The 14,206-nt window shown below is 35.1% G+C and overlaps 1 protein-coding gene across 1 annotated transcript in view; it reads left to right on the top strand.

The window, feature by feature from the left end:
* Window positions 1–14,206, top strand: part of COL28A1 (collagen type XXVIII alpha 1 chain) — a 212,355-nt gene that overhangs the window by 46,535 nt on the left and 151,614 nt on the right. Inside the window, 4 exon segments of the mRNA XM_049768871.1 lie at window positions 3,038–3,106; window positions 4,349–4,417; window positions 8,059–8,127; window positions 10,526–10,594. Of these exon segments, the coding sequence (XP_049624828.1) occupies window positions 3,038–3,106; window positions 4,349–4,417; window positions 8,059–8,127; window positions 10,526–10,594 (276 nt within the window).

Here is a 14,206-nt window from a genome sequence, read left to right as displayed (position 1 = left end):
AAAGGAATTTCTTTGGCCTAAGAGATACAGGGTTGAAACATACTGTCATGGGAATAACTATAGGCTCCGTATATGCTCTTTTACTCTCCCCTAGGTACTTTTGTGTTGTCTGAAAACTTTCTGCTCAGTCGTGGATGATAAAATCAGGCCTCTGTAACTAGAGATCTTGGTAATTTGCACAGGTCATAGGATGGAGACTAGAATGAAGTCTGTTTTTTACATTTATAAGTTCTGTTCCATCACTGTAGTTTTAATCAATCTTCTGTAGTTGGTGGTCTTGGTTTTTGCCCCGATCCTAGTACAAAGCCTAGGATAGAGTCTTTTATTATGTTTCCAGAAGTTCTGCTCAGTTACAATTGTCTCAGTTAGGCCTCTGGAATTAGAGATCTTGGTTGTTGTACAGGTCATAGGCCAAAGCCTAGGCTAGACTCTTTTTTTATTGGTCCCAGGATAGGTTCTACCAGTCATGGTTGTCACAGTCAGTCTTCTAAAGTTAGCAATCTTGGCTTTTGCACAGATCATATGTCTGTGATGTGTCTTCTGATTTCATTTTATCATTAGGTGGTGAGGTAAGACAATCTGCTCTTAGACCAAGTTGCTGCCATTTCCTCATTGTCAGGATGTCTTATCAAAACTGGCGCTTGTTGGTTTCAGAGCAGTATTAAGAATTAAAAGGGAGTTTGGTTCCTGGAGCTCTTGAGGAGAACTGTGTCAGATCTATGTCTGAGATCTAGGGTTCAAGGTTGGAGGATCACTGTCTAATCACTTGGAGTATAAATTAGGACAACATGATATATGATCAAGGTGGGATGCGCCCTTGTATTGTAAAATGTATGAGTTCTTATCCCTAGTAGATAAGAGCTTGTTTCTATACATAAAATTTCCCCCTTTTTAGTATGCTTTTGCATAAGGAAATGGTGTTATATTATATTGCTGGTGCATTTGGGGGTGAGAGTATCAGGATCCATCATCTCTGTGCTCTGGTTTTAACCTGAGCTTTTATCCCAGGCCAGAATTTTTCTTGTAGGTTTTTGTACCAAGCAGAACCAAAACAGGTGAAGTTAAGGAAAAGAAGAAAACAAAACAAGACTATATATACATATATGTTTATATATATACACTCATATATATAAAGGAAAAAATAAATTAAAAATGAGTTTAAGAAAGTAAGGGAACAAAGTGATGCAGGAGACTACCTTACATTTTGGGATAAACAGGTTAAGAGGTAGTATTATAGAGGTCTTAAACTTATAAAAGAAATATAAGGTTCCCCATTTTCTTTTGAGATATTCTTGTGTGTGTGTGTGTGTGTGTGTGTGTGTGTGTGTGTGTGTGTGTAATCCAGGGCACATTTTCATCACACACCCTGGTCTTATTGAGTGTGTAAAATGATTTGCGGCTGAATGGGCTTGGATAGAATTATTGCACAGGGGTCCTTCTGGAGCTGAATCTGTTATCAAATAACAGTCCACATTTTGGGGGCGGTGAGAAGGAGGGCCATAGAGCATGAGTCAGCAGGAGTGTTGGTAGTGGTTTCTTGCTGGGGGATGAGATGTGGGGCTGAATGGGTGTTCCTTCACTTAGGAGCTGGATGATGGCTTATTGGGGCAAGAGGTCGGTTTTGATATCTAATGGGTTAAGAACTGACGGTAAAGAGCTTTTTTTTTGGGGGGGGTAAAGAGCTTTAATAAGGTGGGGATATTGGATTGGGATTGGGGGGGTAAAGGAATAGTAGGATTTCTGAAGAGGGGAGAAGGGATAGTATATAGGAGGGGCTATATACACTATAGGCATGGTTTGTTTACTATTTAGGTTTGGCTCTCATAGAGGAGTCCTCTCTCTATGTACTCATACCCACACAAAGACCTATTTAAGTGATTTATTCTTAAAGTGTTGTTAGAGGTCTGATCCTAATAGGATGGATCTGAGTTCTTAAAGACTGGTTGAATTAAGATAAATGATTAGCTTAGGTATAGCTTAAGAAAGAGAGGAAGGGAGAGCAAAAGATAAGAGAGAGGAGAACAGAAAAATAGGTAAATATATTAAAATAAATTTAAAAAATTTAATAAATCAAATGAAAGAGATTGGGTCAGTGCGTTGAAGTTGGGAGGTTTTCCCATTTTCTAGGCATTTCGTCAATGATGCGGTTGGGCCTGGCTAAATGAAGGTTTTAGGGGTAGATAATGGCTGGAGCAGTTTAGGAAAACTATAGGTTTAGCGACTCAAGTACTAAATAATGTGTTAATGAGGCTTACCTAAGTAGGTGGCTACCCTGTCTGCTGCATCTTAAGTATCGAAGTTACTTTCCTAAAGAGAAACTATCAGTGTGGGTTTTATTTGACATAGATTGAATTGATGATGATGAGGAAGAAGAGAAGAAGAAGAAAGGGGAGAAGGAAAGAAGTAGATAGAAGAGAGAGAGGGAGAGAAAGAAAATGTTAATTTGCCCAAACGTGTTCAATGAGAAGGTCCTGTAATGTAAATTTGTGTTTCGCAGTTGACAATTTTAGTGGTCTGAATGATCAAATGCTTCAGGTCCTAATAGAGAATATAAACCAGAGAAAAGGGGTATATCAGAGTGTTTTCTCAAGACATTTTCATTTTTGTAAACTGAATATGGTATCTAGTATGTCTGAGCATTGAGGTGTTAAGTTAGGGTATCCACCCTTTGTATCCAAGAATCCCTGTGGACAGAGAAGCTGAGAGGTTATTTTATACCTAGTAAGTTTAAGGCACTAAAACATATTGTTGGGAAATGCTGCTGCTGGAGTCTCTGGCTTCCAAATTTATTCTTCACCTGTATCTGAAAGCACCAGAAATTTAACATTTTGAACACCAGACATTGTACCTTACTGTACCCAATGGATAATATGACCTTGAATCTATGTTGTCTTTCCAATTGAACTTTAACATTTAAGGACAATGGCTGTGTTAGGTTTCACTGTAGCTCTCAAATGACAACTATTTCTTACACATCTAAAAACTGTTCATCAAGTACTGCTGAGTTGACCTAACATTGCACTGTTTCTCTCCTTAGGGTGATCCAGGTCCTCCTGGTCCCTATGGTCCTCCAGGAACTCCTGGAATTGGACAGCAAGGTATTAAGGTAAATTTTTTTTGTCTTCTTGGCTTATTATTTAGCTTATTGCAAGAGCTAGGGGATAGTTGAAACCTATACAATCTTATCCAATGTTTGAGGCAAGAAATTACTCGTTTGGGAAGTTACCATAAAAATAATGCATGCAATTTTAAAAATTTGTTTGAGATGAAAAGTTTTCTTATTTTCAAATACTACTCTCTTGCCTATTATATATATATATATAGTGCTGATGAGCTTATGCACTTTTAAGTTAACATGCCAAGATGATATTAATAAATAAAAAAATAAATTGTATTAACTATCATCTTCTCCCATGAATAAGTTTAGAGGCAAGGAAATGGAAAAGACTAACAGTGAAAAATGAAATGCCGAGAGAAGTTTTTAGAGAACTGGAAAGAACTGGAACACCTCACACCTTACAGTGATCTGAGTCATGCAGGTTGATAGAATAGAATCGCTTCTCTTACTGGCTTTTTCTATGACATTAGGACAATAAGACTTTTATGCAGGACTGTAACTGAGAATAGTACATAACAGCTTACTTTAAATGTAACGCAGCATCACTATGGATGACATTTAGGCAATGCTTATTTGGAGACTTTAGAGAAGGTGGAGTTTATACTGGCAACCATCAGAAAAGAATTCTGAAGGCGATTAAGTGTGAAATGCAACTGAGAGGAGAATGAAATGATACAGAGTGGGAATGAAGAAAGGATGTCATTACATAATGGTGGTGAGGGGGCAGGGAACAAGCCGAGCATTGTTAGTTTGGCATCTCAGACATCAAAATGAGTCACATAGACCATCCTGCCCATTGGCACACTTTTAATTTTGAAAGCTGAAAATGTCATATTTAGAAAAGAAAGGAGTGATAAACATTGGAGGGTAAATTGTTCGCTAAAATTCAATTAAGTCTCCTACCCTAGAATTTTTTTTTGGGGGGGGCACACCCGGTGGCACTCAGGAGTTAATTCTGGCTTTGATCTCAGAAATAACTCCTGGCAGGCTCGGGGGACCATATGGGATGCTGGGATTTGAACCACCATCTGTCCTGGATCGGCTGTGCGCGAGAAAAGCCTTACTGCTTCTCTATCTCTCTGGTCCTACTCTAGAATTTTTTTAAGTAGTTGATAATGTAAAAAATTATACTACCTTACTACTAATCATCATTGACATATCTAGAATATTTGTGCTGTGTTTATTATTTCCTTTCAATCTCAAAATTTTATTTATTATTTCTTCCTCTAGGGAGAAAGAGGGCAGGAAGGAAGAATAGGAGCTCCAGGCCCAATTGGAGTTGGGGAGCCAGGTCAGCCTGTAAGTAACAAGAAATTTTTAAATAGAAAAGACAAATATCATTTTAATACAGTCTTTCTGGTTAGAAAAAGTGCTTAAAATACATTATTTTGTCTATTTTATTGTATATACAACACATTTTTTTTTTCGGGCCACACCTGTTTGATGCTCAGGGATTACTCCTGGCTAAGCGCTTGGAAATTTCTCCTGGCTTGAGGGGACCATATGGGACACTGGGGGATCGAACCGCGGTCTTTCCTTGGCTAGTGCTTGCAAGGCAGACACCTTACCTCTAGCGCCACCTCGCCAGCCCCTACAAAACATTTTGATGTGTGTACAAAATATCAAAATGAGTAGATAGAAAAGCAAGTAGGTAGTTTGCCTTGCATGTACCTGACCCTGGTTTCATTTTCTTATTTTCCACTGAACCCTACCAGGAATAATCCCCGAGTTCCAACCCATGGATTACACAAGTGTTATTTTTCATAACAGTTAAAATGAGTTTATATACACATATTTAAGTATTTTAGTGCCTTTTTGAACAAAGTATTTCTAATTAAAAAAATTAAAATTGTGTGTTGCCTTAAAGGTATACACTAACATACAAAATATATAAGAAGATTGAGGCCAGAGCAATAAATAGCAATACATTGGTATTGTACACGTGACCAACCCAGGACAGAACTGGGTTTGATTCCTGACATTTTTCCATGAGCCTGTTTGGAGCAATTTCTGAACACTGGTTGGCCCAAAACCAAAAACCCCACCCCCCAAAAAGAAGATTAATTAGCTTGTCCAGGAACAAAAGAATTCTCACTTGTTAAAATTTCCTAAAAGATAGGGCCCGGAGAGATAGCACAGCAGTGTTTGACTTGCAAGCAGCGGAACCAGGACCTAAAGTGGTTGGTTCGAATCCCGGTGTCCCATATGGTCCCCCGTGCCTGCCAGGAGCTATTTCTGAGCAGACAGCCAGGAGTAACCCCTGAGCAACGCCGGGTGAGGCCCAAAAACCAAAAAAAAAAAAAAAAAAAAAAAAAATTTCCTAGAAGATAGGAGATCTGGATTCTGGCCAAATGTCTATATTTGATAATTGATTATCAAGTAACCTTGTAGAAATACAGCAAATGAAATTCTTACTCATTAATTAATTTATGGATATATAAAGCTAGGACTCATGATGTTAGACAATTAATACTTGTTTTTTGTAGTTTCCACTTGAAGCAGCTTTGTAGCTGACTGTTGTTGAAGAAGATGAATATTTCTTTCAAAAGAGATTTTGAGAGGAAAATAAATAAAATATGACTATTCTAGGATAAGCTTTTTGACTTAATTTTTCTTGCTTCTTAGCTTTCTAAGGTGTCATTATTTTTTTTAGGAAAGAATAGAAGCTGACTCTCTGAGAATACAAATAAAAATGACTATGAATAATCATGCAAATTGGTCTTCCACTTTGGTTGTGCCTTGTCTGAGTTCTCATATATAAATATTAAAGAAACTTGGCCTCTTCTTTGTGATTTGTGGATCAAATGGCAATATATTGTTTGAAGACTATGCTTTTGTCTAATTTGTAGATAAACTAACACAAATAAGAGAGTATTAGGTGGAATGATATTCTAGAGTAATTATCTAAATGCAGATGATCTAGTACAAACTTGTTCTAACAAGGAAGTGTCATTAGAGGTTAGATACTGAAAAGATGTACTTCTGGTTCTTTGCTGGAGAAGCAGAAAACTTTGTAAACTAAAAGATATAGACCAGGCAGATTACTCTATGTAGAGAGAAAATATAAGAAATATTAATAAGAATAAAAACATTTGTTGTGTGTGTACAATTTTTTCCTTCACATTCAGGTGTGCTCTGGGGCTATTATTGGCTCCTTTTTCAAGAATGACTTCTGGTCATGATTACATTGGGGAATTGTATGTGCTGCCAGGAATTATAACTGGGGTCAGCCACATGCAAGCAAGTATTTTATCCCCAATATTCTCTGGAAAAAATATCTCTCACAACGCTTTGAGTAAGGGGAATATAAATAAATTTTTAAATATAAACTTTTTAAGCATCAGGATTACAAAAATGATTGTAGTTGTGTTTCAGTCATTAACAAAACACCCCCCTTCACCATTGCAACATTTCCACCACCATTGTGTCCCCCCTTCCATCCCCTGCCTGTATTCGAGACAGGCATTTTACTACAGTTACTTTTTTTTTTAAGTTTAGTAAGCTCTTCTTCTTCTTCTTCTTCTTCTTCTTCTTCTTCTTCTTCTTCTTCTTCTTCTTCTTCTTCTTCTTCTTCTTCTTCTTCTTCTTCTTCTTCTTCTTCTTCTTCTTCTTCTTCTTCTTCTTCTTCTTCTTCGATAAGAGTTAAAATACAATAATAATGGTGTGAGATTAGCAATTGTTGTTGTTTGCATAGGCCCAGAAAAATATGGGGAAAATGGAAAAAAAGCCTTGGCCTACATACAAGTAGACCTTACCCCTGAAGTTTTCTGGCATAAGACCAGCTCTAGGCTCCAGGTATACTAGGTTGTCCAACCCCCAAGTCATTTTCTGTAGTCCTGGTGAAATTTTTTCACACATTAGCTGTTGTCGGTGTCGTAAATACATTTTATTTAAATGTGTCATAAGAAATAAATTTTTTTCTGCATCAGTCACTGATTAGCATATAGCTGAATCCTAGACATACTACTACATCTATACAGAAAGTACCACTTAATTGATGTTGTATAACTGTTTTTTGAGCCTTAAGAAATTTTAAAAGTGTTTTCAGGATGCAAGTTTTGGAGCTTCTAGGTAGCTTGGTAACTTTGATTCATCCTAAATTTGAAAGTGAGACCTAATTACATTTTTAGGCATAGCATAGATAAAACTCAAGTTTGTGCTTCTAATATTTTACTTGATGAATTTTTAATCGAATCACCATGAGATACACAGTTACAAAGATGTTCATGATTGAGTTTTAGTCAACATCAATGTTCCAACACCAGTGCATATTTTTCACCTCCAATGTCCCCATTTTTCCCAACTCTCCTGCTTCTAATATTTTTGAACAATAGTCACATAAACTTTTAAATTTTAGACATTGACATGGAGAACACCTTTAATGCTTCTATCAATATTGCTATTTACACATAAAATTTTAGTAAATTAAACCAGTTCCTAAAACAATTCAAGTTTGAGACCAAATTCATCAGGACAGAAATTTAAACACGTGTGAATTGAATTCAATGTTTTAAAACAAATCAAAACTACAGTGATTTTTTTTCACATGGTACTCCTAGTGCTTAATGAAATTATTAAGTCATTCTGTATTTTTCTTTAGGCCATACAGTCCTAAAATTTCAGTTTTTCTTCACAGACTATTTTCTAATTTTTGTTCAAAAGTATCACTTATTTTCCATTTTCCTCTAATTTGTGGACACATCTCTTGCCTGTCAAATGCAGTAAGCATTTAATACAATATAAGATGTTATTCTTCATAACTCTATGGCTCTAACCATCATAATAATTTATTTTATTAGAAGGAGTCTTATCAGTAACTTAACTTGGACTATAGCATTACCATTGTCTATGTGACCTAACATATAACAATTTTATCTGTTCTCTGTTTTCCCTTTTTCTCTACTATTCTTCCTTGTCCTCTCTTTTCTGGTTTCTTTAAGGGTCCCCGTGGGCCTGAGGGAGTACCAGGAGAGAGGGGTCTACCTGGAGAAGGATTTCCTGGACCAAAGGTAATTAGATTTTTATAGTAGAAAAAAAGTACTTTTTTGTGCATGGTTATGAACTTTGAAAAAAATTCTTCAAACAAAAGATCAGAGTCTCAACCTCATTGAGTAATGGCATATGTTAATTTCTCCTTAACATAAATTATAGTGAATTTTCCAATTAATTTACAGACTGGTTTATACAGTTACCACATGTGAAATTAAAAGTGATTCTAAACATTAAGCCCACAGTGACAGAGTATTTCACACACTGCCCAGAGCTCTAAGACTTCCTATTTCATTCTGTCAAATCACTAAAATAGAAATCTAGTTATATTATTACTTCATATTCTGAAAGCTCACTTCAGCCTCTTTAACTATTCAGTCATATATATGAGAAAAACTATTTTCATCTAGGGGAAAATAAATTAAGTCTCAATTAGCTAAGGTAAGTTTTCACACTAAGTTGTCAAAGATTACTGGTTGAACTTTTGTTTGTTTTTGTTTTTGTTTTTTTTGGGGGGGCACACTGGTGGTGCTCAGGAGTTACTCCAGCTATCTGCTCAGAAACAGCTCCTGGCAGGCACGGGGGACCATATGGGATGCCAGGATTCGAACCAACCACCTTAGGTCCTGGATTGCTGCTTGCAAGGCAAATGCCGCTGTGCTATCTCTCTGACCCCTCTTTATTCTTTTTTTTTTTAATTAGTAATTTTATTTTGACCAAAATGAATTACAAATCTTTCACAGTAGTATTTTAGGTACATAGTGACATTGAATCAGGGGCATTCCCACCACCAATGTTGTCCTCCCTCCACCCCTGTTCCCAGCATGCATCCCATATCGCCCCTCCTTTGTGCCCCCCCCCCCCCCCGGGCTGCTAGTATAAGTGGTCCCTTCTGTGTCTAGCCTGATGTCGATTGGGTATCGTTTCTGTTGTAGTTGGCTTTGGATATGGTTCATTTTTTATTTCTACTCAATGTTCATACGACTGTTTGAATTTTTAAGACTCTCTTGTTAACACATTTTAATTAGTTATAATACATGAAAATAATATATTGTATTAAGGAGATATTACTCATCCTATGACTAAATAAAGTATCACTCTCAGAGGTCAAAGGTTAAAAATTTGGAATTGACTGTATTTCAAAAAGTTCTATAATACATATTTCTCAAACAATTCTTTGGCACATAGCAAATTAATATGTATGCCCTCAAATTTGGAAAACTCAAATATACAGAATAATTTTGTTTTATAATCTGTGTTTTTGATATGAATAAATAATGAAAATGCACAACTACTTGTTGCAGGACATGTCGGTGACATGTCAGCTTCACAAAACTTTTCTATTATATAAGGTATATTAATACTCTCATTCATAATAACCTACAGAACTTTTTTACACTTTCTCATAAAATAAACAGCACATTTATGTTGTTCTAGAGATAATCAAAAGAAATGTTATGTGAAATAATAAGAACTGATTAGTTAGAATATTTCCTTCTTCAGCCAAAAGAACTAACACATAAATGTGCTACTTAGCAATGAAAAATAAATGAATAAATTTTGGCTATCGATTGACATAAAAGTCTGATTTCTGTTTTCTAAGTTTCTTGAAAATGTTATTTTATTTTACTCTTAGTTCAAATAAATCTGTGAAATTAGTGCTATTTTGATGAATTATATGGTTTATTTTTCATAAAAATACAGTTGTCACTTAAAGGATACTACATTACACAGACTCAATGACTAGAGAAGCATATCTAATAAGGTTTTTCATGGATTCTTTCAAACACAAATGATTCCTGGATGTTTATAAATTTTGAATACAAATTTTATAAGTAATCTATGGCTGTGCCTTAGATGACTTATAAAGAGCTTTTACTGATCTTTGTAATGTGCTTGTCAAGGTGGTGATTACTGAGCATGGGAGCCCTGGTGATGGGAGTTGATACAGATGATAGGATTGGTGTTGAAATGTTATATGCTTAAAACTCAACTACCAAAATTTTGTTAATCATTGTTCTTTAATTAAATAAAAATTAATTTTACAAGTAAAATAGAAATTAAAAACACCCCAAACATTTATAAGTAATCTAATTCTAGCAAGTATTGGCTAATTTTCTAATATGTTGTCTCCAAACTTTTCTTGTGGGATGGATCAAATAGCAGCAATGTTGAAAAAAAATGAAGGATTGATTCAGTTAGTTATACTATTTTATTAAATAGATCCTTGGTTTCCAAAGATTCTTGACTATTAGGAGTAGAGTTGGTTCCAGTTCAGTAGTGCTGCATATATCATATGCTTGAGCAAATTATAAGTCTTGGGGTGAGAATTATCCATTTGCAAAAGCAATGAATTTGATGCTCTTAATGCTTTAACTTAATTATTTTTACATAGTTATCTCTTTCATATGGTTTCAGGGTGAAAAAGGCTCTGAAGGACCAATTGGCCCACAAGGATCACAAGGCCTGTCAATAAAAGGAAACAAGGTATTTCAAATAGAGTAGATAATAGGAAAAGTAAAAAGTAAAATCATTTCTGTGATTCTTTATGTGTGCTAATTTATTGACTCTAATTGATAGCAATACCAATCATGTATCATAGGTAAAATAAATATATAGGTATATATAAATATATAAATATTCAGGATAAATGATGTCTTGGAAAGACCCATTTATATATTTAGAGTAAAATTTATTTGAATTCAGAAACCCTGACATTAGACCGATAGTATTAAAGCCAAGCAAAAGAGATCTCTTTTAAATTTAGAAAATAATTATTAAAAGCATATTAATTTAATAGTGAAAACCACAGTGTCTAAAAGAGTAAAAAGGCAAAGAGAGAGGAGAGAGAGAATGAAAGAGGGAGAGAAAAAGTGAGGGAGGCAGAGATAGAGAAGTAATTTGCCTGGCGGGGGAACAGTGGGAGGGAAACTGGGGACATTGGTGGTGGGAAATATGTATGATCGAAGGTACATTATTGTAAGAATAAAATCCAATCATGAATAACTTTGTAACCACAGTGTTTAAATAAAAGGAAAAAATTTAAAAAGCATGTTAACTTAACCCCATTGTATAAGTGTATTTCTATCCATAGATTGTCACTCAAAAATATTACCTTAAAATGTGTCTAAAATAAGGGGACTAATTAAAAAATAATTGTTGATTTCCTCTAGCAAAACTAAGTAGGGATTTGTCAAAAGTTGAATAAAGTAGGATTACTGCTTCATTACAGCAAGGGTACCACAGACCAGGAGATGAGAAGCAGATGAACAAGTTTTTAAATTGGATTTGGATTTGTATTAGATTATTTAAGGAGTATTCATAAAGTCAGGAATTGGTTCTTGATTGAATGCATTAACAAAGTGGGTGAATGTGTCTTAATATATATTATTTAGTTTGGGGATAAAAGAGTCATAGTTAGGCAAAAATAGTAAAGATGTCACAGTCAGTCATTTTAGCCAGTAGATGGCTGTTGGATCACTTTTTAGGGAGACTTGCACAGTGGACCTTCATTTTGTCTTATTTATTACTAAGAATGACTCTGTCTGACATTGGTATATTGTAAAATATTTTATGGTCAATCCATAATTTTTTTAAATTTTTATTTTGATCATAATGGCTTACATATCTTTCACAGTATTTTAGGTATATATTATCATTGAATCTGGGGAATACCCATCACCAAATTTGTCCTCCCCCATCCCTGTTTCCTTCCTGCAACCCATATCCCCCACCATCACCCCCCGAGGTGCTAGAGTAGGTGATCCTTTCATTGTCTAGCTTACTATTAGTGATCATATATCTGTTTGGTCCTGGTACCCTCCCTTGTTTCCCCCTCTATTTGAGAGGTGGAGCTAAATAGTTCGAGTTATGTGGTTTTGTTTGAAGGAAAGAAAAGCAATAGAATGGGGTAAAAAATAAGAAAATATAAAAAAATAAAAAATTGTATTTCTTTCTTAAGTTACCTATTCCTTAATCTTCATTTACTGAATATTTTCTTAATATACATTTAAATAGAAAATAGTAAATAATGAGGTATTCAAATTTTACATATAATTATTTCTTTAAATAGAATATTGTTGGTTGCTCCTCCAGCTCCCAAAACTCTGAAAACAGATGTTCTTTCTTCCTTTGGAGCAGTAAAAAGTGAATACAATGGAACTGTTGTTTTATAAATTCAGAATATTTACTTCTTTGTTGTTGATATGATATTTGCATTTTTTCCATCCAAACCTCATGCAAAGAAAATAATTGGACATATCAGGACATTATTGCATAGCAATTGCAAAGCAACCAAGTGCTATCAAATATCAATCCTACCTTCTCTAACATGTCAATGCAGCCTTCCCTCTCAAGTCAATACTGTATGTCCTTTCCTTCTCCTGAGTTATTTCCTTTTTTTCTCTTATCTTATAAGGAAGTAGTTTGAATACAAATATTAAAATGTAAGTGACACCACACAAAGGGAATCTCTGTTAGATAATTATTTTATATTTGTAGGTAATAAACTATGTTTGGATTCAGAGTGGACCTGCCTCTGTCATCTAATAGTTGGATGACCTCCACAAGTTAATTTCCTCTGGGGAAAGGGGGTGACAATCTTATTTTATTTTTCTTGGTTTGGGGAGCCACACTTAGTGGTGCACAAAGCTTACTTCTGGCTCTGCACTCAGAAATTATTTCTGGCTGTACTCAAGGGACCATATGGGGTGCAGGAGATCAAACCCATTCAGTTACATGCAAGGCAAAGGGCCCTGCTTGGTAGGATGACCCTGTGGGAATATTACTTGTAGTGACTTGTAATGGGAAGCAAATTCATATGAAGACAAGAAAAGCACAGGAAATTGACAGTCACATGATAAACAATCAAGTTCAAAATTAGAATAATTTGACTCTGAAGTCAAACTGGAGTTCATTATGTTTTCCTCTTATATTTATTTTAATTGAGTGTTGACACAAAATTAAACATTAAAGCATATTCCATGTCTTAGTGACAGGTTCAACATATTTTAATATCATAGCTACAGTTATTTAGTTATTTATTTTTGTTCATAAAGACATTTCTTTAGGCTAGGCATTGGCAAGATATAGGGCTGACTGCCTGATTTTGTAACCAATGTATTATTAGAACATAGTCAGACCTTTTCATTTAAAACTCCTCTGTGGGTGTTTTCATAATCTGAAAGAAGTATTTGTTAGTTGTGTATGAGCCTCATGCATATTCAGCTATTTTAGAAAAATGTTTCTGATTCTGATGGTATCCAATTCCAACTGACATTAAAATAATCACATATACTCAATTTGCTCAACCAAGTGGTTCATTCTTAGAAGCCAACTGCTTGACCTACTTTTAATATTTTTTTAATTTTAGAAAATATTTTTTTATTTTCTTGAAACTTTATTTTGTTGAAATCATTGTGATCAACGAAGTCCTTCATAGTTGAATTTCAGATATACTGTGAGTCAGGGCCATTTTCACCACCATTGTAAACCTCCCTCCACCAATGAATGAGAGTGAATCCTATACCCACTGACCCATTGCCCCTGGCCCATTTAAGTTTAGATTGTTAAAGTTGAGGTCTCTAGATTATACTGTCATTGACTTTGACTAGTATATTTACTTCTGTCCTTATTTTTCTCCACCAATGCATCTGAGACCAGTTGGCCCCAGCCTTTCTTTTCTTTATTTATTCTTATTTTTATAGAAGAATGCAGAATAGTGGTAAAATAAATTAATTCATGTCCCAAGTTTCTATGAAAAAGGCTGGAGCCCCATTTAAAATATAAGAAATAAAAAAAAAGAAAGAAAAAAAGAGAAGAAAAGGAATAAAGGGTGTGTGTGTCAGTTGTTTTTTGTTGTTGTTGTTGGTGGTGGATTGTTTGGTTTTTTAGAATAGGCACAGCAAAAATTGGAGAAAATGGAAAGGAAAAATCTTTGGCTTAAAAACAGGGAGACCCATGGCTCTAGCAATAGCACAGTGGTAGGGCATTTGCCTTGCACATGGCTGACCCAGGATGGAACTGGTTTAAATCCCCAGCAGCCCATATAATCTCCCAGGCGAGGACCTATTTCTGGGCACATAGCCAGGAGTAACCCTG

This window comes from Suncus etruscus, chromosome 1, assembly GCF_024139225.1.
Source record: "Suncus etruscus isolate mSunEtr1 chromosome 1, mSunEtr1.pri.cur, whole genome shotgun sequence".
Taxonomy (NCBI): domain Eukaryota; kingdom Metazoa; phylum Chordata; class Mammalia; order Eulipotyphla; family Soricidae; genus Suncus; species Suncus etruscus.
Note: the sequence above shows the minus strand (reverse complement) of the source record. Positions and strands in the feature narration are given on the sequence as shown.